Source organism: Apteryx rowi, unplaced genomic scaffold (genome assembly GCF_003343035.1).
Source record: "Apteryx rowi isolate R43461 unplaced genomic scaffold, aptRow1 scaffold_553, whole genome shotgun sequence".
In the NCBI taxonomy this organism is placed as follows: Eukaryota; Metazoa; Chordata; class Aves; order Apterygiformes; family Apterygidae; genus Apteryx; species Apteryx rowi.
In genome coordinates this window covers 355834-383674 of record NW_020450820.1, presented here as the reverse complement: position 1 = coordinate 383674, position 27841 = coordinate 355834, and the positions used below count along the sequence as shown (strand labels likewise).

Below are 27841 nucleotides of genomic sequence, written 5' to 3'. Positions count from 1 at the left end.
TGATAGCCCGTACTTAGTGCCTAGTTTCATGGTAAAATCACTTCCCGAGTTGATGTAACAAATTATCACCTATCACAATTCTATCAAAAGTTAGTGACAAAACTGTAAATTTCATTAACTTAAAGCATTAAAAATATTGTATACTAAAATCTCACTCACTGTTATCTTAACTACTTATGCCCATTAATCATAATTTCCTTTATGTTTTAATTGAATAACATTTCAGGAAATGTATTTCATTTAAAAAGTGAAATAGATTTAGATTTTTAAAGCTAAACTTCACTAATCAAATTTTCAAAGAAACATATAAGGTAAGAGTTGTAGGTTTCAGCTACAAAACATACCAGGGGCAACTAAGTGGTATAGAAGTATTCCTGAACATTTCCACTTAGGGTAGATTGCAGCGAGATTTAGATTAGATTCCAGTCTGATTGCATGAGATATAATCAGTTTGCCAGACCTATATTTCATTTTTTTACTAACATTTTCATGTTAGTAGAATAAGAAGTACAGGGAATATGCAGCAAAGTAAAAATGGTGCTCTGAAAGAAGGAGTTGGATTGGACTACTATAGTGAATTAGAGGGGCTAATGAGGATAGGAATACATAGTAGAATTTTGGCCGGTGGCTGCAGCTTAAAGCTGCAGTTATTCAAGCAGCAGAGCAAAGTAGTAACATCTCAGTTGAGCTGTCACCATCCAGATATTTCGTCCTTCTCTAGAATCTGTTTAGGATTTGTAAAGAATAACTTCCTGTATTGCAATGTATAGATTGTTCAAAGTCAGTGTTAAAGTCTTAAAGAGAAGTTGTATGAACCTTTCCTGAGATTTCTCATCTATTGTGTGGTGTTTCCTGTATGGAAATGTCACTATAAGAAAATGTCATTTCTCTATTTAGTGGTATAGAGTACACGTGGTACCATCTGCAGGTACTTTCCCAAGTTTAAGATCCAAAAGATGGCCTTCTCAGTTTAATCTATTTTAAAATTCCAGAGAAATTTATAAATTTACAATTGTTCAGCCACTCTGGTTATTCTTTATCATTCCCTGTCCCTAATTAGCACGCCTTTCCTCAGTGAATGCACTTGTACAGACTCTTAAGAGAGGTGGGGAATGATTGTCTACACTCATCTCCAGTTTCAAATTCTGTAATTGATACTTATCTGCAACATATCTAAGGGCTAGGTGAGATATGAGTATTCATTTGTATGAAAGTAAATGTCCATATCTGCTGCCTGTTATAGAATCCTTTGGAAACTTGTTTGCAGTGAATAATTTTGGCAACAGACATGGAATTATCTTATTGTAGTGCCAGTTTGAGGACAAACTTATTTCTTAACTCTGAGATGTTCATATGAACTTCTAAAGAAAGATCTCATTAATATTTCAGATTGATTCCAGTGTGGCTAGGCAACAAAACTTTAGCGGGCTTATATGGGAGAAGAAGGAAAAGAAGGAACTATCAAATGGTGTAACTGCCATATTCCCACCTCACTGTGTCTTAGAAAAAATGGGATCTTACAGTTCTATGAACCTGTTGTTCAAGAAAAGCCTCTTTTCAAAATTCAAAAATCTTGGCAACTACAGTTCATTTATAATATTATTCAACTTCTGTGATATTCAGTTAAGTGTATTTATGAAATACTGTCAAACTTCTCTGTAATCATACATGTCTATTTCTGTTAAATATGTACAAAATTCTGCTCCAAGTGTTTCAATCCTTTGTATTATGTACATTATTCAAAGTAGGTAATTTTAATTTCCACAAATCTCAAATCAGTCATGTTTACTACAGTTTACTAGTAATGAGTCTCTCTTTAGAGCATGGTAAGGTAAAGCTTCTGGAAGTCTAGTTCTACAGAACTGTATGTCTGCCACGTGCACATCAACCTACTAGAGGGGAAATGCTTATGCTTTCACAGGTGCAGTATCTTCTATTAAATTGACTTTTGTACTTAAACAAGAAATCCAGCCTTCCAGAATCATGCTGCATGTTGTAACTCATTAAATGACCAGCCAATCCTGACATACCATATCGTTTTACATACTAGTAATAACTCCATTTTTCAGTTGCTACCACTTTCATTATGACTTCTATCCAAAATGTGCGTCTCCTTTAGAAATGTATAATTGATCTCTGTAATTTCTTTTCCTTTAGGATGAGTAGGTGAGTTTTTATTATTACTTAATTTCTGCTTTTCTGCCATGACAGCAAAAATGGAAATATACAGAACACAGAAATGAATGTACTGTATGTTAGAAATGACTACAAATTTTGTGAAACCACCTGTTGTCGAGAAAATTTCATTCTGCGTAATAGAAACTCTTCATAAAAATACAGCAGTTTCTAAAAAACTTTTGACTGAGTGCTTAAGAACGATTTCACACTGTGGCTCCGATGATCTATGAGAGGCTGGAGAGTCCATTTTGGACCTGTTCTTTGCTAACCAGTGCTACTATATACAGTATGAGCAAACCTTGGGGTTCATGATACTACAGTGCCTAAGCCTGTTCATCCAACATAACAGTGGGACTTGATCCTGTGTTCCTTTAATAAGATTTGGTCCAATTTTAATATGGCCATGTATAGGGACTCAAGATTTATGTATTTAGACAATACCAAAGAACGATATGTTTTTTTTATGTCTCCGTTCCCTTTCAGGACTGTAGGCTCCCCACTGTCATCTTGGTTTGTATGCTCACTGTCTTTAAAGGAAAATACCTTTCACTGTATGCAGGAAAAAGAAAAGATTTGCAAAGGCATATGAAATTGAAAACTACAGTGAAAAAATCAGACAGTTTAAGAACTGGCACAAAGAGGCCTGCTGAGTGTATTTTTCTTTTTCCTGAGGTTAGATTTTCTACAGACTTCTGTCTCAGGTTGATCATCCCCCTTGCCTCAGGGTGTTCACTTTCACCTCTGCTGCCCCACATTCACAGAAGAACCCAAACTGTATAAAAAAAGAAACTGAACTAAAACTCGTCTGTAGGGGCAGAAGACCAGTCCCTCACTTTCAAGGCTCTGGCAGACTGGAACTATTAAGCTTGATCAGGGAGAGGGCAACTCGGCTGGAAAATTTGTCAAGAAGGAGGATGAGAGTGGATGAAGAGTAAGGAAAGGAGAGAAAAAGACTAGCTGGCTGCTGAAACTGAAACCGAGCACGAGATGGTCAAATAACTTTGGAGAAATCAGAGTTGACAGTTTAAAAGACATTGAATGAGGAACCCCCAAAATCTTTGGGAAATTATACAATAAAGATTTTGTATGATAATTAAATAGTTGCATTTAGTCAAGTACTAAAGACAGAGAAAAAATGTGGAACTCAAAATGTTCAGAGAGTGGAAAAATTCAGTATTCAATATTCAAATGTATATGAGAACAGTTATGAAATATATTGTCTACAAAATGAAAAGTTGAGAATCTTACCTATTTTTCATCAGAAAAGCATAGTAATGCAACTTGATTAGATTACTGAATATTTAACATTACTCTGAAAACGGTATATGATAATTTAACATATTTAATCTATTTATAGCACACAGTTGTTCCTAAATGTTTAACCATTCTAACAGGTATATTCACTGTGATTCTTGTAGCAATTTTAGTAAAAATAAATCTTTATACATTGTGCTATTTATGCTTTTTAAAAAGAGAAAAAAATAGTATTACTAAGCATTGTCATGTTCATATAGATATTATTAAAATATTTAATATTTAATGTTTTCATTTATTGATTTTGATTTTTCCAATGCATTGGAATATTTTAGCAAAAATAAAATGGTTCTTAAAAGTTTAGTTTCCAGGAAACTGTATTTCTCAATATTATGTAAATATCCCTTTTTTCCTAATCTGGTCTTTCAGTCGTAGTTAGGAATAGCTCAGTTAGCCATATTTTGAAGTGCTATGTGGCAAATATATTATTATAATACACAAGAGGGGACACTTCTTATACCAACTTCCTGGATTTTGTGACGACACAGAGGAGATACTGTGTAGACTAACAAAGACTAAATTTAATCTGAGCTAGTCTCCCAGATAATATGCTTATGAGTCTTCTGTAATTTTTATTTTCTTCTCCATGTAGCTTTAAACATATTTTTTAGATGTTTGAAAATTTGAAAGCAGTGTTGTATGATGCAGTGTTGCAGAGTAGAAGCTCTATAGAAATGGTGAACTTCAATGTAAGCAACATTTGTGGCATAGCCGTGAAGAATGACAGCATTTGAAGTAAGCAGTGTTGCTAAATTATCTGGCTTCTTTGGTCAGGTTTCATAAGTGACTACAAGTTAGGACAAAGTGATACTAAATAGCCTTTAGAAAATGCCTGCTGATTATCTGGAAAAAAACATGCTTGTGTTGAAGAGCTTATATTTTTTCTAGTTATATTAGCTGATTTAAATAAGAAAATAATATTGGAGGAAAACAGCTGTGCAGCAGGTTTTTGTCTTTTTCTTATCCCTGCTCAGGCAAAATTATCACTTATCTATATATCCCCTTTGAATAATATTTTATTTAATTTGGTAGGGGAAGAAATTCCATTTGTAACAGCAATCATTACTGTAGTTTTAAACTATCAGTGATAGCTTACCAGTGATATATTATCCTGGTATATTTTAGAACAACTCCGGAAGTACCTTCATATGATTCTTTCATCCTCTAAAAGCTATTCAGTCTTTACATACCAAGCTTTCGTTTACTCTTTATGGTGCAGAATCTATAAGACTTACTGAGTAGCACTTAGCTTTAATAGTTCTCCTTCATCTGAGTCAGTATGAGTTACAGAATTTAGCCCTTAAGCCTTTTTGCTTTCAAAATGGAGAAGAAAAAAAGTTAACATTCAGAAAACAAATATGATGAGTCACATGGAAAAAAAAACAAGAGAAATAAAATATTCTGTGAGCTTTGTTGTTCATGGAGCCTGGTTACTACGCATTTATGTCTTCTTGTTGACTGTTTAAGTGAATTTCACCACTCTGCATAGACCAATAATATTCTCCTGCATGAAATGTGTGGGTATTCTTGTGGCATATTTGACTACTTAAGTCAGCTGATGTGATTAAATTTCACCAGTGACATTGGATGACTTATGATGTTTTCATCTTCATATCTAACAGCCTATTTATTGAAAAAATGTATGATCCAATTTAGCAGCTGTATCTCACTTAAAAGTTAGGTTTGAACCAGATACCCTCAGAGGTCTCTTTCTGAGAGATGTATGCCTCTTTATTAAATCCAGTAGAATTAAAACATGCTGGCAAATTTGATAATTACTAGACATGCAAATATCTTGATCCTACAGTTTTTTGGTTTTTTTTTTCCATTGGAAGGCATGTAAAAATGTATTTGTTCATCTCTTTTTAGTATTATTTTCCTATTATTCATATAGAAAATTAGCATCTCCTTGATTAACATAAAAAGATGTTTAGTCTTGCATTCTTTATTCTAAGTGTTTAACAAGACACCAGACATTTCAGAGAAGTGCATCAGGATTTCATAGGGCACCTATCCTACAGAGACTATGCCAAAGTCTTACGTAGTTTCATATCAGCAACTGTCTTGGTATTTCTTTAGGGAAGGGAATTTTTAAAGCTTAATAGGCTTTTTTTTTTTTTTTTTCCTGGTTGACTTACTTCTCAGGATAGTAAGCTAAGGTTTACATTCTTTGGACTTCTTTATGACTGTGATTTCATTGGTCTTTAGTCTTGTAAAGAAAAAAATATCCCTAGGTATCTCCCTCAAATCCCATTGGAAAGCTATTTATTGGCAGATGATCTCATCAGTTCCAAATTTCATTTTGTGATGTTTAAGCAGAGTGTGTACCTTAATGAAAAGCTGAGCAGTTCTGCAAGCTGTATGCTGCTATGCTTTACCTGCCGAGGATTCACTTGCATCTCTTCAATTGATCTTGAATTCAACTGCAAAATTTTGTARCTCTGACCCATGTCTTGGCTCCCTACAGATTCTTCCTAAAATATATATTTTTGACACTGACAAGTTTATGTCTAACTTTCTTCCAGCAATAATTGGCATCTCAATTAATAAAAATGGAAAATGCTATGAACTGGTGGAATTAAACTTACCATAAATTGAGTAGCCTACCCTGTCACATTCAAATTGCAAAAAACAAAAAACACTATTGAAAATTCGATTTAGCATTACAGAGATTACTGCAGTATAACAGCCCTTTATCTGTAGTAGTGTATAAAAGTACTTCTAACAGTGCATCAATTTTCACAGCCCTTTAGTAGATTAGAAAGCAATTGTAAACAGAGTAAAACCCACATTAACTCCTGTCAACAGCCTGCCTTTTTCTCAGTTATGGATTTGTTTGAAATAACAGTGAAGTCTAAAGTGATTGCATCAACATCACAGATTGGTATTATAAATATGAATGAACCCATTGTAATGGACTGCATAGTAATATATGGCAGGCATTTGTCCTCCCCATCAAAGTAATGGCTTTTGTAAAGGAAGAATAGCTGTGACATAAAGGAACATGTCACTCTACAAGAAATTATTCCTCCCGTTGTGAAACAGTAATTGCATCAAGCGACAGGTTTTTAAACTGCCCCTAATTTTACATTATAGTAATGTACCATTAATAACTGTCTGGTATTTCTTTTAACTGAAATCAACTAAAAGCTGTATAAAAAAAATCACATTTTTTAAATGAGCAGTAGTTATTTAATCAACATTACTGTTGGTTGCGGGGGGAGGAACAAGTATGTAAGGTTTTGTTTACTTTGGGGAAATAATTCTTTCTTACCACTGCTTAAAAGCAATACATGTGGTAAGGATGCAATTAGATTTATGACCAGAGATGGAAGTTTATCTTAAAAGAATTGAAAGTCTTCCATATAAAATATCATCTAAGGTGCAGTTTGTGTTTGCATTTTTYCTATTTCTCTGGGGGGGGTCATTTTTCACAAAGATGTATCTAATTTTACTATACTATAACACTGTTTGGACCCTAAATATTTTCCAGTGCCTGTTGCTAAAAGGAGTAGTAGTGAATATCTTTTTAATTGCTTCCATCTATTGTATTATTATTTTTTTTGTCTTAAATAAGGACATTTTCTCTCCTACTACTCATAGAAAACTCTGGCTACCAATAAAGTGTGATACAGCTACCACTGTCTTACTTGCAACAGTATGCATTCTACTACAAACTTGTGTTTTTCTGTTAAAAAAAAAAAAAAGTAATGCATTGAAGTGTATTACATTGAAGACCTATTTTTTCAAATGAGGCCAAATTCAATGTTTCCTATTTATAAGAATAAAGCCTGTTATTGAAACGAATAATAAAAATGATAAAATTATGATTTGCTGCAAATCGTAAGGGTGAATTGTGAGAACATTTATCTTCAATCTGCTCTTGCATTTTACGGTATTTTTTGAAATATGAGAATTATTCAATGAAAACCATTTTACATGATGACTTTAACAGCTAAAAAAGGCTTTACAGTTAGTCATAGTATATTGTCTTTGATAGTCTGTTTGTAATTATACTTTCTAATCTGTGAATATTTACATCTCAAAGAAGTTAGAATTCCAGGATTGATGATTTAACATTAGTGAATGTTTTGTCTTACTCTGCAATAGAAACATCTTGTATTTATATCAAGTAGTAGTAATTAATGTACTTTTGAGAATAAAATATTTAATTGGTGCTGTATCTAGCTTTATATTACTTCAACCCAATAAAAATCTCATGCTTTAGTAATAATAAAGATTATTTAATTAGGCTGTTAGCTGACTATTTCAGCTAATAAAGAGAAGCAGTATGAAGCATTGATCAAAAATTATACTACAACTGAGACACTTAAAATATTTTTTCATAGCCATGGCATTTCTTCATTTCTAGCTTTTCTCTAAGATGTTTTTCCAAACCTAGAAAATCCAGGTGGTTGAGTACTTTCTTAAACTGGACCCAGCATCTTACTGTATTGTAACTTCCTATTGTAAGTGATCCCATTTAGTGGATTTCACATGTTTCCAAGTTAAATAAGTCTGGATAAAATTTAAGTGCTGTTTTGAGCCTTAGATCTATATTCTCATCAATTTGGATATCTTCTCTTTCCCTGTCCTTTTCCCTACATACTACCAGGCAGCCGAAATTGATTTTCCAAAATCCTCTCATCCATCATAATTGCTTACATTAATTCTTTCCAAGACACCATGTCATCTAAGACCAATACATATGTAGTTATGAATGCTTTATATAAATACACGTAATTAACTCTATCTCACRGTAAAATATTTATTCACCATTTTCTTTAACTATAAATAAATCTGTCTAAAAGCAAGTAAAACTACAAATAAAAGCAGTCAGTTGATACTAGAACTGGTGAAGATGCTAGAATTAGGTTGTAGGTTATGCTTTCATTAAGACCTGATTTAGAATTAAACTCTTGCACAGGAAACAGATTGCAGCTGAAACAATTCCATTATTACTGAACTAGCACACGCAGTACAGTCTTTTTTTAACCACATTCATTTCATCCTTAAAGCAGTGAAGAGTCACTATTCTCCAAAAATAACAGAAATGCATACCAGTGGCGGCTAAGGACTCTGCTATCAGTCCGAGATTTACCAGGACTTCTGGTTGGGAAGTTGCACCTGTACCTCCTCAGCAGGCGGCCACCTGTCCACCGCAGCACGCTGCTGTCAGCTGGGGCTGTCCATCTGCTGCGTGCTCTGTTTAGCAGCGCCCGCTCCCTACCCTGGCTGCCTTGCACCACTTCTGTGTGAAAAAAACACTTTTTAAAAAGATGAGTTAGAAGTTGCCATTCCGAGTTGGCAGTTCTCAGACAAGTTTAGACACATGTAAAACAGGTAAACAAAGTTCATAGTGTGATGTAGGTGTATTCCACTTAATTACGTGGGATCTGATCCACCTGTCATGACTTATCTATTTAAAAACTAATCTAAGCTAGGTTCAGTCTAACCAAAAGATGGAGGTCGATATATAAAATACATGTTTTTAGCCATCGTCTGGAGTTAGCCTATGTCCCTTGACTGGTCCCAATGCAATCTTTTTACCATAATTCTCCTGCAGAGTCAGGCATAATGATTCTGCACTGGGGCTACTATATTCTACACGCTCTTATCTTAGTGCAGTAAAGCACTAGTGGATGCATAGAATCCATAGACAACATCCCTCACTCTGTGTTGCACTTGAAAATTGCATAGTACAGTACTAAACAACCTTAGTCAGCCACCTACAAATGATTTAGGTACAAGCATATGAAAAAGGTGTCTTATAAATTTAAGATACGTTTTAGCAGGACTTCTTCTGTGCAGAACAGATCCTTCCTACATGCGTGGAAGAATATGGAACCGTGCATAATTTGACAAGGGAAGTAACATTTCTTTTTTAATTCTGGTAGGCACAAATCACTCAGATTTCTTTGTGAATGAAAGGTGGAATATAGTGCAGAAGTCTGTTAAACATAGGGAAAAGTGAACAAAGTTTGAGTCCAGAGATGTGCAAAAATTGAGACCTAAGTAGCTGCCTGTATTTATTTTGTACCAAAAATAACCTTTGTTTTTTTTATTTTTGCCTTTCTTATGATGGAATTTTAACTTTTGTTAAGGCTTTCTTTATTAATTCTTTAGCTTGATGTTTTATGGAATAATTCAAATTTAACATCATATTTAGTATGTTTACAAGCAAGAGGCAAATAAACTTTAATATATGCATAAAATATGATGATAAGATCCAATGAAAATTTTTTGTTTACCATGTGTTTTGAATGGCAATGAGTGACTGTATGAATTAAAGCAGCGTTGAATAACAGGTGCTGCTATAGTTTGTCTTGCTACATACTATTTTCATCTTTTTTTTTTAACTTGCTGCATACTTTCCATAAGCACTGTTATAGGATTTTTTTGAAAGTTGGTAAAATTTTCATGGGACTTAAATCACTTTTCCTTTAATTCCTTCATCTAGTAACCTAGGTCTCTTAGTTAACAAGAATTCAAACACAAGGGCCTGAATAATAAATTTCAAAAAATGGCAGAGTTGCTTAGTTATGCAAAGCATCACATTTGTGTCTTCATCCCTAAAGACTAAAACTAAATTCCGCAGTCCTCCTTGCTTGTGAAATTCCAAAATTTGAAATTACACTGCTGGTATTTAAAAGTTCTTGGTGGGCCTGGATTAAATGTAACTCAAATTCAGTTTAAGGTAGTGATGATTTTCATGTGAGGCCTATATTACATATATCAGTAGAGAAATAGGGATTATTTACTTCATAGGTTGATTTTAAATCCCGAAAATGTTTCAGGCTTGTCAGAAACTTGCAAAACTATACAAAAGTATTGGTATCACAAATCTGTAAAACATGGGAACCTAAATACCTTTAAGATCTACGCTTACTTAGAAAAATGGTTACTGAACAGAAAGATTTTTAAAGGAGAAATTTGTGCTAAATAATGGCTGAGTGACTTACTTTAACAATGGCTACTTTCCCTCCTATGGTTCATGTCAGTATACTGTATAAAAAAGAGTTCTAGCTGTACATATTCAAACTATTCACTACAGCAAACAGAATATAATTTATTTCAATTCTATTCTTTATGTATTGGATCCAGAAAAAAACATTGTGAAATTCTATAACTTGTGTTAAATAGATATTCAGATTGATGCCCATAATGTTCTATCAGGTCTTAAAAACATCGAATCTTTGAAATCTTGCCCTGTCCTCCCTCCCTCATTTTCTCCTCTGAGAGAAAAACTTCTGATCTCTAAAATCTGCTGTCACCATATAGGTGTCGCGAAAGGAGTGATGCACTTCACTCGTAAGAGGGAAGCAGCACTACTTTTATTGCAGTAAGACGGCGACTTAACAAAGTTCAATCGTAAATAAAAACGATTTAATGAGGTTCGATTGGCAAGGTTCACTCAGTTATTTACTGCATGAAGGGCAGGGTCAGATGTGTGTGCAACGGAGACCCTCCTGTTGAGTCACGAGGTTCAGACTGGACCCCCTTGCTTTCTAAACTCCTTCTGAGAGGAGCCTAGGTGTGGCTGGATCCAGTCCTAGTCCCAGACTTGGTCAACAGTTCATATCTAAAGGAGTGTGTGCAAAGGAGACCCTCCCGTTGAGTCACGAGGTTCAGACTGGACCCCCTTGTTTTCTAAACTCCTTCAGAGAGGAGCCTAGGTGCGGCTGGATCCGATCCTCGTCTCAGACTTGGTCAATGGTTCATGTCTAAGGGATTATGTGCACAATTAGTCAGAGATATAACTCAGCAAAGTTTTGTGAAGTTCACAAAAGTTCAGCATGCTATTAGTCACTTACCGAGGATCTGTTGCGGGTAAGGAATCTCTCAACCTCGAGGAGTAACCTTGAGAGGCGTCCCTGCTCAAGRGGRGGTTCTGCAGTGCAGCCYRCTGCCATGCAGGAGAGCTCAAGGGGCTCTGGGCTGCCCCCTATTTATGGGGGGGAGATGATTGACTCATAGTCATATTTGCATACTAGACGGGCCTTAGTTGGCGCATGCTCAACCAGCCCCTACATACGTGCTGTTTACAGGGAGGCCAGRTTGAGGGGGAGAGAGCACGTCAGTGGGGGGAAGGAGCACACCCTCACAATAGGCTAGCAAGTCCACCTTTTAGGCAGGTTTTGCTTCAAGTCAAAAGTTGGAGCCCTTAAAAATAGTTTGTGGTGACTTTCAGTTAGTTTTAGGTGTATAGAGTGCAGGTATTTGCATCCAAGTTAGTCATCCTAAACTCTCTTTAGCTGTTTTAGATATCTACATCAGGATGAACCGAACCACACTCTAGAAGTGCTCGTTTCTCCTCACTGACTGTGAAGGGAGCCTAAGGCAACGAGCACAAATTAATTTAGTCCAATGAATCTCACACTGGGATCAATGGCCTTTGGTCAGGCATAAGGACACACAGGACCAAGCATGCTCCCTTGTTTCAAATAAGCCTAATCAATTTAATTTCATACAATATTGAAGAAAAAAGATGGTTTTGTTTCTCTAGTTGCAGTACATATGTATCTGTGGTCAATGAATTAAATATGGTTCTTAATTGTAGTTATAATAAGCCCAGTTATATTAGATTTCCCTCTGCTGGAGGGAATTGTGAGTGTTTTAGAGTATTCATTGCCACCAAAAAGCTGTTTGTTATCTTAAAGAAAGGGGAAGTGTGCCTACACAAATGTAATCAAACTTTTGGCTTGTGCTCTTATACTCTGAGATAATAATAGAGTTAAATTTACAAATTCACTTCAACTTATTGAAAGTGTCCTGGTTTTAAGCTTAAAGTATGGAAAAACTCTGTGGTTATTAAGCTTAGAAGAAGCAAATATTTTAAAATAAAGACACTAGATAAATTCTTGGTTGTAATAGTTAAATTCTTAGAGGTAGAGGATATTCCTTGTTTTTTTCTCCCTTATAATCTTCCTCAGTTAAGATGTTTCTGAAGTGAAAATATGTAAATATCTAGCCTGCTATTTTTTGCTCCGAAAATTTTATAGATTTCTTTGGAGTTTGCTGAATTGTCATTCTTCATGAATGCCGGCTAATGTTGTGAATCTAGATTTGTACATGGTATTATTTTATAACACAAAACTGAAAATTAATTTTCTATAGGATGTTACTTTGGAATTAATACCTCTGTGTTTGAGATTTGCTTTGTAATAAATTTTACTTAGACCGTAATGAGTTGCTGAATGTTGGCATTTATTTCAATGGTATTTGTTTTTATGCACAACATTCAAAGCTATTTGGGTATAGTATTACTCTTTTGAAATGAGCACTAATGAAGATGCTAGAAAAAAATGAAAATATAACTGTAGCATATTTAGCCTAACTGAGTAACTTAATTGATGAGCTGGCAATGTTTTTAGAAAATATACTCATTCTAGGAAGAAGTGTCATTAAGACAATTTCAATTATTATATGTACTGTGCTTCCTAAAAGATGTTTTTAGCTTTTCTTTAGAATAGGATGGGATAAAATGAAATTTCTTTTTTAGAATTGTGCAATGATCATGAGACATGAGAGTGTGACATAAAAATAACCAATGGACATCCTGGTCTACATGAATTTGTCTATACATAATCTATATGCCTATCTTGTTCCAAAAATTCTTTTCCAGTGATCTCAATGGTCTTGAATATTTGAAGATTATCTGCAAAATTTCTCCTAATTAGTTGCTTTGCTGTGTCTTTACAGAAATAGGGAATAATGAAAAAAAAAAGTGATCTTTCTGAATTTATTCTTCTTCTGAGCAATCAAGTGGTTTCCATCATAGAATATCTTGCTGCCAGAACTAGATTGCTTTGGTGTGTTTGTCTACACTGAGTAGACATCTATAACCACTATAGCCACAAACTAGTAACCATCAATGATTCCATGCAGTCTGCAAAGCTCACCCAAAAAGCAGGATGAAGAGCACAGATGTGAGGCTATGTGAAGATAATTTCTGCCATAACAAGACTGCCAATGGCTAGTTTAAAGACAGTTCAAATATGTCTGCATATGTGCATGCAAGAAGGATGTATACAATACTTAGTGTGATTTGGGAATGATCAGGAGCCACGTACTTTGAGCTACAGTATAGGGTTGTAGAGGTATGTATGCCAATGTAGACTGATACAGCAAACAGTTGAACAAAATCCTAAAGAGAGAGAAGTGGAAATGTGTTAGGCAAGTCTTAAATCTGTAAAAGTCTGTCTTGAAAATCTTAAAACAGTCATGAAATATAATACAGCTCTTATCAAATTTAAATGTACAATGGCAACTAAGTACAGAGTTGTTACAGTATCAACAGTAATTCGTTGTAATGTATTATGTTACAGCCTTAAACGTATTTTGAAAGCATTACATTTTCTTTTCCAACTTCATTCAGAAACTTAGTTCACAGGTTTTGTGCTTTAATGTGTCATATTATCAATAATAGTTAAATGTCCAGAGTTACTGAAGAAAGAAAAGTATTAGTGCTAATTCAGATTAACTTCAGTGGTCATAAATGTCAATGGTCTTCAGTTTAATCTGTTGTCCCCTGAGTTCTTGCACTTCAAACATTTACATTTAACATGAGAATGCATTTGACCATGCATGCTACAGAGAAATAAATTAAGCCTATATTTTTCTCTTTGCGACTGACTGGACTTGTGTGTTATTATTTTAATTACCCCTCAGGCAATTTTCTGATGTGTGATCATGTGCAGGTCAATGTTCTGCAAGTCCTTCAACATGACAGCTCACAGAATAATTATCCTGTCATCACACCTTGATTCATTGTTACATAGTTTCTTGGGCTTTTTTTCCTATTCACATTTGCTTAGCAACCAGATCACACATTTCATACTTATTATTCAAGCAATCACCCTCTGCAGCACATAGATGCATCAATTAAAGCTTTACAATGAAGTATATTGTTCTGTGCAGAATCCTCAGGTGTCAGGAGGTAAAAATTGATTTTAAACGGTTCAGACCTTCTTCAAATTGCTAAACTGTGTTTATATTAAACAAATAAGCACACTAGCATTCTACACAAAAAAAAATTATAGGTCACAGGCAATAGGAAATGGATGATAAAATTATATTTTGTTCTTAAAGGGCTTAGTCTTTTTTTAAAAGATTTATCATTTTAAATGCATCTCTCAAATGTCTGAGGGCTGAACATTTATTTTAGATAAGGTTTTTTCAGATGCAAATCAATTTTGTATCTGCTTTATTGACTCTCACCTATGTTCTTTGTAAACATTTTCCGACTAATTTTCAGATTTGGGTAAATTTCACAGCAAATTATTATTGGAATGTGACTTGAGTACCCAGAAGCTGTCAAGATGGTTCAGTGATTTAATGTTGGCATCCTGCAGCTTTGACTGTAATCAGCAGATGCTCTGGCATTACCATAAATGTTTTCTTAACCGTCTCTGTCATAAAAAAGGGAAGTTTTTTCCTGTTTGGAGACTGCTGCTTCTGATTAAATTCAGTTTGGCTTCTTTTGCATAATTAATATACCATGATGATGTCTAACCTTTTGTTTTTAATATCACCTTTTGAGCTAGACACATTTTCAAGGCTGCTTTGTAAGTCAGAATAGACAAAGGAAAACCAAGTCTATATATAAGAATACTTTGTTTCATTGCCTTGAGAGGTCTGAATTGCTTTCTGCCTCAGTTCTCAATGTGTGTGAAAGCGTAAAACATTCCTTTTTTTCAGTCTTGTTGGGGGGGGGGGCAGGTTGTTGTGTTTAATTTTTTTGGTTGGTTCTCTGTTCTACTTTAAGCTTACCTCTAAGTGATTTTAGCCCAAATTATGTATTCTAATGCATAGTGTCTTAAATTTTTTGAAATTAAAAAAAAAAAAATCTCTTACACAGCAGGTTTAACTTTTGGTTATCTGGGCTCTGCTGATATTTGCTTGTGGCTGAACAGTAATTTTGTGCAATCGATTAAGGAAAGAGAAAACTGGAAATGGCACAGTTGGCTTCTGATGTTTAAAGTAAAACTTCACATAGTAAAGTGGCTGCTAAGACMTTAATCATTATAATATAGGGCAATAAATATGTTCATTGCTTGAAAAATGCATATTATTAATGMTGTTAAACACTGCATTTTGAATTCACAATAGCACAATAACAATTAATTACCCATGACAGCATGTCTAGAATTTGTCTCAGATGATAATTCAATGATATTTGGAACATTTAAGTCAAGATTCAATAAAAAGCCATCTTTAAAAAATATTTCCTTATGTACACTCTGTGAAGATCCTGGTCCTTTTGCAAAGTGATCTGTCACATTTGCATTTGGGGGTCCAACACAGCTATTGCTGGATCATGTGCAGAACAGAAATTTTTRTATATCTCATCTCCTTCCGCACATGAACAAGGCCCAGTTAGAATCCACCCCAAAGAGAGAAAACCGTTCAGTGAAAACACATAAAGAGGGAGACAGAGAGAGAGAGAGAAAGAGGAATTGTTAAAGCAATTTATAAATAATCTTGAACTAGCAAAAGCTGAATCACTTTTCATATATCTTTATTGACTAATATTCAGTTTTGTGTGAAGAACTTCTTAAAAAGCTACTGTATTTCCTGCTACACAGTTTCAGTCTACTTGATAGCATGCTTTTGACCATAAGTTGTCTGCAACGTTTCATCGGGGAATGGACCACAATAGTAATGCTTGAATGATGAAAGTTACAGGAACTAAGAGAATCCTTCTTCATCCCATCTCCAGTTTATTCATGAAGGCAATCTTGGATGTCAGTTTACAGAGGCTGAACTTCACAAACAGGTCTTTGCCTCTGTGCTGTAGAGAAGCACCCACACTATAAGGAAGTACAGATATCTTTAAGCTGACATCAGCGTTGTGTAAATCTTTTTTTTTTTTTTTTTATCTACTTAGGATTTGGAGCTCTCATTGCATAAATACTTTTTCCGATTATTAAATCACCACACCTCTCACCTGTCAGAGCAACAGCAGCCCTCTCTTTGCTCTGTTTCCCTCCAGAGACCTGTTTTTAAGAGAGCAGCCTGAGAGCCATATGCTGTTCTTGCAATCTTTTGGATGCTAGTGAACGACAGCCTGCTGTGACTGAGACCTGTGTGGGCAAAAACTTCTTCAGAGCACTGGTCTAGTACTTGTTATGGAAATGGGAGAAAATTAAGTTTCTGCTCAACTGTTAAGACTAACACGCACCTAACTTACCTTCAGCCCCAGCCCTATATGCTGCTCCCCAAAATATTTGCAAGACTCTGTAGATTTCCCTTTCCCTTTAAAAACAAATTGGTTCATTAAGAGAGAAGTGCAGAAGGTGTTGAGAGGATGTCACATCACTTTCTGACAATACAAAATATTCTGCACTGCCTTCTGTAATATAGCCTACCAATACCTTGGTTCCCCATATAAGCCAAGGAATGGAAGTTTGGGCTAAAAATAGGGAATATAAATTGTATGTTTTCAGCAGTTATCAGAATAGTTAGTATCTTTGTCTGTAAACCTTTAAAACCAGGAATGGTGGATAAAAATAATTTAGCGTTAAACTCTTAAGGCAATTACTAGACTTTTTTTTTTTTTTTTGCAAAATGTTCATGCTAAAATAATAAATACTTAACAAAAAACATTTTTAGAACTGAAAGAAGTGGAATCACATAGCTTAGTATTTAGGAGTTTTGTTGTTTTGTTTTTTATTTTTTCTTTTTTTTCATGGGTAGAAGGCTTCCTACTGTGTTTTTTCCACAACATTTGGTAAAAGAAAGCCACAAATTTTGCGTTTCCTTTCCACTTTGGATATTTTCATCAGCATATTATTCATCATTACCCATTGCAGCTGCCAGTGGCTTTCCTTTGATGGCAGCAATCTTTATACATATTGCTTAAATTCTTTATCAAAGTCTACCTTGAAAGCAGTATTCATCTATAGGTAGATACTGTGCAGACAGGCTTGGAGACTAAATGTATCTACTGCTTAAAGGTATCAGTGGAAGTTTAGTAGGTGGAACCTATATGAATTATTGTCAGCTGAAAAGAGAGGATGACTTTAGACTATGGGCCTTGATCTATTTTGTTCACAGATCACCATCTGATACAGTCATCATTTTTGACTATTAACTCTAGACTGGCTTCAGTCTAGAGTTAGCAGGCTTCAGTTTCCTTGAGAAGAAAGTAAAAACACAAGTAATAAACTTAATACATTTAAGGAATTTAAAATAGTCTAAATATGTTAACTTCTAGTTTTATCACAGATCATTGTAATCTTTCCTGTCTCTCCTGTCTTTAAAAAGAGGAAAAGTTGATGTTTATTCTATTTGTACCTCTATTTGTAATTCCATAAACACCTAGGCTGCATAACATTTCTGGCCACTTCCAGAAGACCCACTGCCACTGGGTGTGCCTCAGCCATGTAGATAGTACCACAATTTATTTTTATCCCCTTCTTCTCAATGTAAATAAAGAGGGGATTAATTTGCTATTTATTAATATTTAAGTTGTGCCAATTTAGTTGTTTATTTTGGAATTAAGAGACTTAGCCATTTAGTTTTTTAAGAGTGATTCAAGCCATGTGCTCTAAAAATCAGTAATGACCACAAAGAATGTTTCCATTTTGGAACATTCAGTTTGCTAGGAACTCCCGAATGCACCTTGGTTTGAGGAAAGATACATAGGAAGATCCACTCAGAAGATCCACTGTATTTCAGCATGGAACAGGGAATCAGCCTTTGGAGACCTTCAGAGGTTCCTTCCCTCACTTACATAAAAAGCTTGAGTGAATTCTTTCAGAGGTCTCATATATACTTGAAGGGGCAGGCACCTAATTTTAAAAGTAGTTTTGGCACATACTGCCCAGTAGTTTGGGTGTTGTGAATATCCTAACCACACACTATCCAGGTATAGACATCATCCAGCTGGCCATCACCAGCTTCTCTGAAAAGAAGGATGCATGAATCACATCAGAGGTTAATATTAAATTCAGAGGGGGGAACAGGCATCATCAGCTGACCAAATACTTAATCTTTTTCCTTGGACTTTTGTCTATAATGTTCTCTTTTAATCTTGACAGGCACTCAAGACTTTCATTTAAATTCCAGTAATTTCAAGTTGCATTTCTTGTAACAAAAGTCATTGCCATATTAGAGATGAGAATATATTAGTTCGAACAGAGAAAATGGTCCCATTTCAACACAAATGCAAAGTATATCTGGAAATGATCGGAAAAAAGATTGAATGGCATGGTCAGCAAGAGCTTAAAGTAGTCTTTGGGAAGSTGTAGGTTGGTAAGTGATTAAAAAAATTTTAAAGGCTTTGTTTTAGTGCCAGGTAAAAAGGAGCTGGTGTGGCATAGTTGCTTTCTTCACAGATCAGTTTGCTCACAGTTTGTAATTGATTTTCTTTGAAATTTAGTTCCTATAAATCCTCTATCCTTGTCTCACTTAGTGCTGGCCTGCTCTCTTCTTTCCTTTGAAATGAACAAAAAATTATATTCACTGGTTCTGAAAACTTAGTAAATCTCATCTAAATTGAACTTATTGATTACAGTGGTTATTCCTTGCATTCCACAGCTTTTATACAAGAATAGCAGCTACTATTAAATGAAAGAAATGCTATAAATGTTTAAAAAAACTTCCAAAATTCAGTAACACATTTCAGTGCTTCATTAATGTTGCTGCTGTTGCCTGGTTTGGATTAGTCAAGTTGTGAGCATCTATCAGGAAGTCTTAAGGAGTCAGAAACTACTTATCAAACCAACATCATCTGAGTACAGCTGACACTACTTTAGGTGTTGGGGTAGGGGCTGCAGGGCGTAACTGAAGTCTTCGCAACCCACAACACTCCTTTAACATTTCAGGAACATTCTTCAATCCTGCCCTTGTCAGTCACAGAAATTGTTGAAAAAATATTAAACTAATAAAAAGTGGCAATAAAAAGTATTTTAAGTAATTTCCATTATACTATGCAGCAAGAAGRTATCCCATTTTTTTATGAGTGATGTGATGTAATAGACATGGAGCTTCTAAGCTATAGCAGTCTTTCTCATTACTTCTAAATTCTGTTTCTGGGTAATAAGGTAGACTTTAGAGAAAGAGAATTAGGTTTTGTGTTCCAACACCAATGCCAAGCTTTGGAAATGGATTTCACAAGGCTGACTTTGGGCCGTATAAATTACATTAAGGCAAGTTGGGTGCCCGAAGAAAATCATGGCTCACCAGGGTCCAGTACATTGAGCCTTAATAGGAATGCCAGTTCAATGCAGAAAATGAACCCTTCATTTCCTACATGAGAGGAAAACAAGAAATACCAATTTTCCTTTTGGCATTTCTCCTAGTAAAAAGCCAGAAGTTTGTAATCTGGAACTTGAAAATGATGATGAAAAATGCTGKTTTTTTAACTGGAAATTAAAATAGGAAATGCTAAAAGATAGGTTGAGTTCTGTTATCTCCAAGCTCTCTACTTTAGAGCTGGAGCTAAATGCCTCTGAAGCTGGAATTCAGAACCTCAACCTTGTCTTGAACTTAAAAACACAGATTCTTAAAATGTCTGCTAGCAGTGATCATATTCAGCCTTTCAAACTTAGAGTCAATCTAAGTAATTCTCAACCAGCTGAAACATAAGCCATTATTTCCCAGTTTACATCAGAAAAAGTAGTTCACACTTCAAAACTGTTTTGCTATTTTCCTCGTATCTTCAGCAAAGCGCCAGGATTGCCTTATAGCTTGGTATATGCAAGGGAACCCATTAGAAATTGATCTGCAGATTAACCTCAAGGACTTCTCTTTATCTAGGTGAAGCATATGGAAATAGTGGCGGTATACACTGATCCGCTGACACGGCCCGTGGTATGCAACCAAGGTCTAAATGCACTTGGAAAGGTTTCATAGGAATGTGAACGATGGCACAGTCAATGTAATGTGTGGAAGATCAACAGGGCTTCCAAAAGCATGTTCTCTTTTCCTGTGGTGCGGTGCTGGGAAATCATGTGAGCATTTCCCTGACTTCCAGTTTCACACATCAGGGCCTGGGAACCAAAGACAAGCTATGGCATCATGCTGGGGAGCTGATGATGAGGATTATGGCTAGGGCTGTTACTTTTTCCAAGCTGAAGCTGTTTGACATAAGGTCATGCTGCCAGAATATATTTCACAGATGTGTCATAACCCATAATGTAAAAGGAATTTGAACTGGTGGTAAGGGTGGTCTGTATGTGTGGGCTAGAGAAAATCTATCAGCGTAGATGCAGCTTCACAAATGCAATGTTGCCTGTGGAGCACAAGCCAGAGGTACCAGAAATATTCCACTGGGGTTTTGAACAGTTTTCCATAGTAACTCTCAATAACAGATGTAATGAGATTGTAACTGCAATTGTTCTTTCCTATGTTATGATTTTATCATGCCCTACATTGAAACATATGACTGTAATACAAGCATATGGTGCCATGTAAAGTACTGTTTTCCTTCTTGTTTTTGTAACTTTATTTTTCAATCAGTGTACAAGTATTTACATAAAAAGTAAATATGTCCTTAGTATCAAGACTTTTATTGAGAAACTATGCAATGAAATAAAGCTTTTCAAAGTACTGTTTTATTTTAGATATTTATTAGTGGCTTTAAAAAAATCCATATCTCTACTTCAGTAAGTTGTTTACAATCATTTTTGTTTACTATTAAATGTAATATATAACAGCATTAGGCAGGATTTTAAAATCTCCAATTGATCATATTTTGTTTCCCCAGATTTACAGCAGGCAGGTCTCACATTACTGACTCTTTTGTTCACATATTATTGCACAATTTCCTTTTTCTGAATATAAAGTATGTAGCCTTTAATAGATTATAAGCATATCATTATAAGTTATTTTCTGCTAGGACACCATTTAAACTAAGGAAAGCTATTAAGGACAATTTTCTGTCAACTGAATTTCCTGAGCATTGCTGTTAATCAAAGTAATTTTAAAAGACTTGTATCTAGATGATAGCTATTTGACTGTAGGTTATATGAATATGATTTTGAAATGTTTTTGATTAACAACAGTGCTCAGGAATTTCATACCTAAGAAAACTGAATTTTAATAGGTCTGAAAATGTCAAGGACCCACAACAGTTAAGTATTGAACAAGGGAAAGAAAAAGATTTAAGCATTATGGAATCTGGACACTGAGGCTTTAGTACTGTAAAATGGGATCTCTGCCTAACCACTGCCTGGATGCATTCAGCACTGGTAAAGTCAAAACTAGTATGGGTAAATGTTTTATCACCCCTGCCTGCCTTTAGAAACCTTTACTGTGAATTCAATTTTTTTGCCTTTTTTTTTTTTTTAATCTGCACAAGTAGGGATTGTTATGATACAGGTGAATGACAACTTTTGATTGTTTTTAATATTGCTAAAAGTGACCAAACATTAGAAACTTCAGTCTTCTGCAATGCAACTACTTCCAGTGTATGCAGCCGATTAGCAAGTTCCATCTTTATCCAGTGATTTTAATGCCTTTCTGATTTTCTGACTTATTACTACCTGAAAGTAGACTTTGCTATACTAGGTGGACAAATACCGCATCTCCAGAAATGTAAGCTTTCCTGTTAACAGGACCTCCTGAAGATGTGCCTTTCCATAAATAGTTTTCTTTTAACCTTTCATAATTTTGTTCTTTTAAGTTCTTTAAAAGTGCATTTGAGCTGAGATGTGTAAGTGTGTAAACATATTTATTTTATTCTGCATTTTTTTTTTCAAAAATAGACACTGACAAAAGCACAAGCTAAATGAATTTTCATGATGGAATTTACTGATGAAATTACCACAGAAAAACTTTATAGGACTTTTTAGGAAAAGTCTGTTACTCTCTGGCTGATATATCGAGTTTCTGTGTGTATCCTTGTTCTAGAAATGTGGGATTAAAATGGTGGCCCAATGTCACTAAACCATCTCCCTGCTGTTGCAGGCAGCCATATCAAATACTCTTTTCAGAAACAGATCAAATTCCTGCTTGTAACTGCTTATATTTTTTGCTCTCACTTATATAGGCATTCCAGAACTATTTTGATGGTTAGAAATATTCTAATTTTTAACAAATTTATTAATAGCCATCTATTCTTTTGCTCACTTTGTCAGTTAATCTCAACTTGGTGCTATTTTTGAAAATAAGTAACCATATTCCTCCTATCCTTTATTACATTAACCTAAAGAAGTCCAGTTCTTTGGTCCTGGTCAGTTATGTGCTAAACTGCAGCAGCTTGCATCCTTGTGCTTTTAAATTCATACGCAATGTGCCCTGGCTTTTTTAAACCACTCATTCCAACAGACTGAAAATGCACTTTCTCAATTTTACCCCTATAGCCCAGCATTTGAGGGAGGTGCAGCAACAATCCAAAGAAATGACTGTGGAAAGGATGAGGTACCAAAGCACCAAAGTATGAAAGCTTTAAAGGAATGTGTGAAGCAGTACAGAGCGTGTGAGTGCCTGGAGTTAACAAAACATAATTCTTGTTTTATTTGAAAAAGTGGCAAGGTAAAAATTAGTATTTCTAAGAAAATAGTGAAAGTTTCTCCTTTTAAACTTCTTAGCACCTAACTAATTTTAAACTTTGACTTAAATGGAAGTGATCCTTCAGTGTGAGTTTTTGGATGAAAAGAATACAACCAGTATTCTGTATATATAGCTCAAGCATTGCAGCATTTAATTCTTTAGGTTCATATTTACCAAAATGCAATCTAGGGCTCAGAGCAAGGTATGTGTGCTTTCTAAACTGTGCCTGGCAAAGTTCTGTGTTTCTGGATGGGATTCATAAGAGCCAACTTCGAAGCAGGGAATTGCCTGCAGACAAACCTGGACGTGCTCTTAGGTGCAGCAATGCTCTATGGAGAACTTCCTCCTGATTGAACAAACATGCAGGGTAAAGATGCCGTCTGATGTAGGAAGCAGCTGAAATCACAGCTTTGAGATGATAACACTGGATTTAGATAAAATGTGTGTGTCCAAATCTTTTTCAGGAATTGACACTGACTGCTTAGTATTTTTTTGTACCATGGCTGAGACCAAAGTGTTCTCATTTCTTAGGAAGTGCATTAACTGCTAGACTACAGCATGATGTATTATGGACGTATCACTTTTTCATTTTCCAGTGAATCGTGACTTCTTTGCTGTGCAGTATGTACAACAAGTGAAATTAGGACTACTCACATAAAGCAGCTGGTGATTAAGGCACTTTCCCATCCACACTGCTTGTTGTCGCAGGACCTCTCAGATAGAAGGAAAGGACTCTGGTCTTAACTTGAATTCTCTATTCATTAGGCTATACCTAGAAAGTCATGACTACCAACACCGTTGCTGTAGTTTTAAGGGGAAAAAAAGAGAAAGCTGTACTCAACTTTACTCAGTTACTACCTTCAAACATGAATTCCAGATTGCAGATCAAAAGTTATGGGAGGCATCTTTCTGCAATGTTAAATCAGTTACTAATTTTCAAAGACGGACAAGATTCGAAATCGACTTCAACATCTACTATTTCTTAATAGCTTCCTTTGAAGTAGGTCCCTGCTTAGATTATTTGCTGTTCTAAATCTCACTCTAAGACACCTAACTCTGCCTCTTGTGAAATGTGAAAAACTGAGGAACGTATTGCTGGATTTTACTTTGAGGCCTCAATGCGTAAATGTTCACTGCATCTGTTATTCAGCCTAGTTCATCATACTTAATCCTCATGCATGCCTATTTTGAGGTGAAGACTCCTTTGAACTGCAAAGTAGTTAGAATTTGGGTATTGGTATGCTTGAGGAACTGATTCTGAAAAGCATACTTTCAGTACCTAATTTCCTTTGCCTTTTCTGAAGTCCGACATCTATACTTAACCCTGATTATAGATCTTTTTATGCTTAAAAATATACTGATTTTCAAGAGACCAAGTATTTTTATGACTAACCCTACACTGTCTTCAACTAAATATAAATAAAAGGGCTAAGGAGCAGCTAGTATTTTGTATATTGATAGAGGTAGTATGTTTTTATCAGCCTACAAATATGTGTTCAAATCAATAAATATATGCATTTTAAATGGAATAATATATTTAAGAATGTACATACCACAGTTATTTTAATTAAATATGATGGGTTTATTTTGTGTAATTATAAAGATGTGTTCATCCTCGATCTTTGGCCTTATGTGATTCAGGAAAAATGAAATGTGTGCTGCTTCATCTTCAATGTCAAGTTATTTTCCATAGCATAAAATAGAAATTACCATTTTCAGCTAAGTGAAAAATTCAGCTCTTCCCAGATTTTAATTAAGAATTGTTTATCTGATTTAGAAGATGATAGAAAGAAGATATTTATTTTCCTCCAATTGCCGAAAGGTGATCATACTTCTAAAATTTGCTGAGATTGTCCAAGAAAGTGTGTAAAATCCTCATCCATCACTGTGAGCCCCTGGTCAGGGAATGACAGTGCAGTAAATATCTTCAGCAGCTGCCTTTTAATGTACAAGCTGTTTTCGGTAGGAATTTTCAGCACTCACATAAAACACACTGTCATGAGTGACTGCCTGTGCTCCAAAGTCATTACTATTGGGATGATGGAACATCTTTCAGTGAATAACCAAAAAACTTTAAATGTCATGTCAAGTTTGTTGAAGCCATTTTCAAGCCTTGTTCAAGGTTACATGAATATTGAGTATGCCTGTTTTTAAGAAGTTTGAGATCTATGAGAGGGATCACTCAGATGCTAGTATAGAGAACAGTCACTTGATTTAAGGAAAAAAAAATCTGTCTGTTACTRTATGTCAATCCAGCAAAGCTCCTGAATCTTAAACTGATACCCCTTCTTGTGACAGTCAAAACCAGTAATGTTTAGCAAAAAGTAGCAGCATTTATGCAAATTTCTAAAACTATTTAGCTGCCTAAAAGATCATAAAGGAAAGAAAAATGATCACTATGGATAATTAAATTGAAATAGATTTTTTATGAATTTAAAAATTCGGTCAATTACAAAATATATAGGAAATATAATTATCTAGATACAATTTTGGAAGCCACTGTGAAATGCTGAGTGCTCTGTTTTCTCTTTGACTCCAGTGTGAAAGGAAGATATTGGCAGCATCTATCCCTGATTTTGTGGGAAATGAATGCTAATTTGATAAAGGCATGTAAACTCCGTATCATTTCCAATGGGCCAAGCGCACTACTTCTGAAGTGACAGTATTTTTTTCTTGCCTCCCTGGCAATCATTCCTCCTTCTAGTACTTCATCTGCATGTAAAATTTTGTCTGATCAAGATGTATTTTCACATTGAAATACTCAATTTCATTATTTTGTGATTGTGAAATGAGATTTGTTTTGTTTTATTTTCCACAGAAAACCAGAAAGCGCAGCTAGAGAAATCATGTTCACACCACAATATCAGTTTAAACTCGACAAGAAGCCCAGTCACCAAAGAGATTTCTTATGATATGGAAACAAATTCTTCTACAGCATGGAGCAAGGCTGCTGGGAGAAAGGAAGCTTGTAATGGAGAAGGCAACAAAGAAAAGAAAATAGAGCACATTGGGTCTCCTTCTAAGGGAGAAGTCATTCCAGAAGTAGAAGCTCTCCTGGCAAGACTGCGAGCACTGTAGGCTAATCATATAAAGGATTAAATCCAAATACACTATAATAGCTTACATCTTGTAAAGATACACTAATTTTCCATTACTGACATTGCACATTTTTGAGTTCCCAATATGTGAATACGCCACTCCTAAACTGTACAAAGTGATACTATAGTATTGCTTAACTGTAAGCAGATTTTTATATGTTTTTACCTATCGAGTGTGCRAAAAGTATTAGAAGAAACAGACACTAAATTATTTCAAGGCACAATCCTTTTAGTGGACACACTGCTGACCACAGTGTTTTGAGAGCTTCTCAAAATAGAAGTAAAATACCTTCTAAATATTGTTAAATCATCATGCCTGGGAATCAGGGTCAATAAATAACAGGAAAAGTATTCTTATATTTTGTACTACAGTTTTTATGCTTAAGTGATTTTAGCACCTAAGAAGTATTATTATAGCATTCTTTGCAATTATAATGATGGGAAATGTGTATCATATAAATTTCTCAGCTATGTTCCAGTTTGAGTTCACTGAAGAGCACCAAAGCTTGCTGAATTATATATGCATTTACAAAATGGAAATCTATGGGCAGTAAACAAGAAATCTATGCAAAGAATATACTTTATGTATGATTAATAAATATATCACTGCTGTTAAGCTTAGTTATGATGATTATATCAAAATAATATATATTTCTGTGAATGCAATGCTTTGCTATTGTGTCCATAGGGGAAGAAAAATCTTTGTTCAAATTATTTGCCAATGTCATCTTTTAACTTTTCACATGTGAGTTAATATGTTTCTGTAAAAGGAACATAAAATGGAAAAGATTTTTACAATTGTGTTTTCACAGCCTCATTCTCCAGTAGTCTGTAAAATCTTATTTGCTGGCACAATAGGAATCTTGCACATAATTGCATCTCTTTTATCGCACTGTCATTGTACATTGTTGCATGTTCGCTATCATATTTATTAATTGCACATCATAAAGAATTGCTATCTATGTTATCAAGCAGGAAGCTACTATTAGTATCTTTGCTCCATTATTTAAAGCTTCCTTATAATAAGAGTGTATTAGTTATCTAATATCTTTCTTCCAAATTACTCTATTTTTCTTTACAAAATCCTGAGAAATATGTCTTTCAATAAGAGGCAGTTACATGAAACCAGTGTTTCAATGCTTCAGTGCTTTTTATATCCTTGTTTAAGTTGCCTTCTTACTTCCTGCACTAAACATTAATAAAGTTAATTAGAACTCTGAAACTGGGCCTGTTTATGAACACTGCATGGGGTTTTTTTCAGCCATCATGGGAATCAATCTCCTGTTTCTGGGGCTGTTGTAACTCTCTAATTACACTTCCCACTTTTGCTTAAAAAAAAAAAAATRCAGCTATAAACAGAAATCAGATTTGTAAAGATGCAGAGAAATCCTATCAGATGGTCATCTCTTCAGCCCTACTTGCAAGCAATGGGCAAAGCTGTCATACAAGGCTGCCTTTGGTAGCTCAAAATAGCACAGAATTGGGGTTTAATGCATCTTTAATGGATGAGTAGCAAGTGCTGGTCCACATACTATAGTAGAGTATGAGTCACACTGGAATTGACAATTTCCTGTACAATTACTACAGTAAATTGTATGCAATAATTGTATGTAATACAACTGTTATTAAAGTTCCACTAAGCTCTTTTACTCCACGGTTGTCAAGACTTAGTACCCCCATTTGCAGGGTACAGTACAAATTGCAATCTGCAAAGTACATTACGTATGACTAACTAAAATAGTATCTCAAAC

The 27841-nt window shown here is 34.9% G+C and overlaps 1 protein-coding gene across 1 annotated transcript in view; it reads left to right on the top strand.

The window, feature by feature from the left end:
• DIAPH3 (diaphanous related formin 3) overlaps window positions 1-27334 on the top strand; it is a gene marked incomplete at its 5' end in the record, with an annotated part of 246726 nt that extends 219392 nt beyond the window's left edge. The window contains one exon of the mRNA XM_026081539.1: window positions 25811-27334. Coding sequence (XP_025937324.1) covers window positions 25811-26070 — 260 coding nt within the window. The remainder of the gene's footprint in view (window positions 1-25810) is intronic.
• Between the last annotated feature and the right edge of the window lie 507 nt (window positions 27335-27841).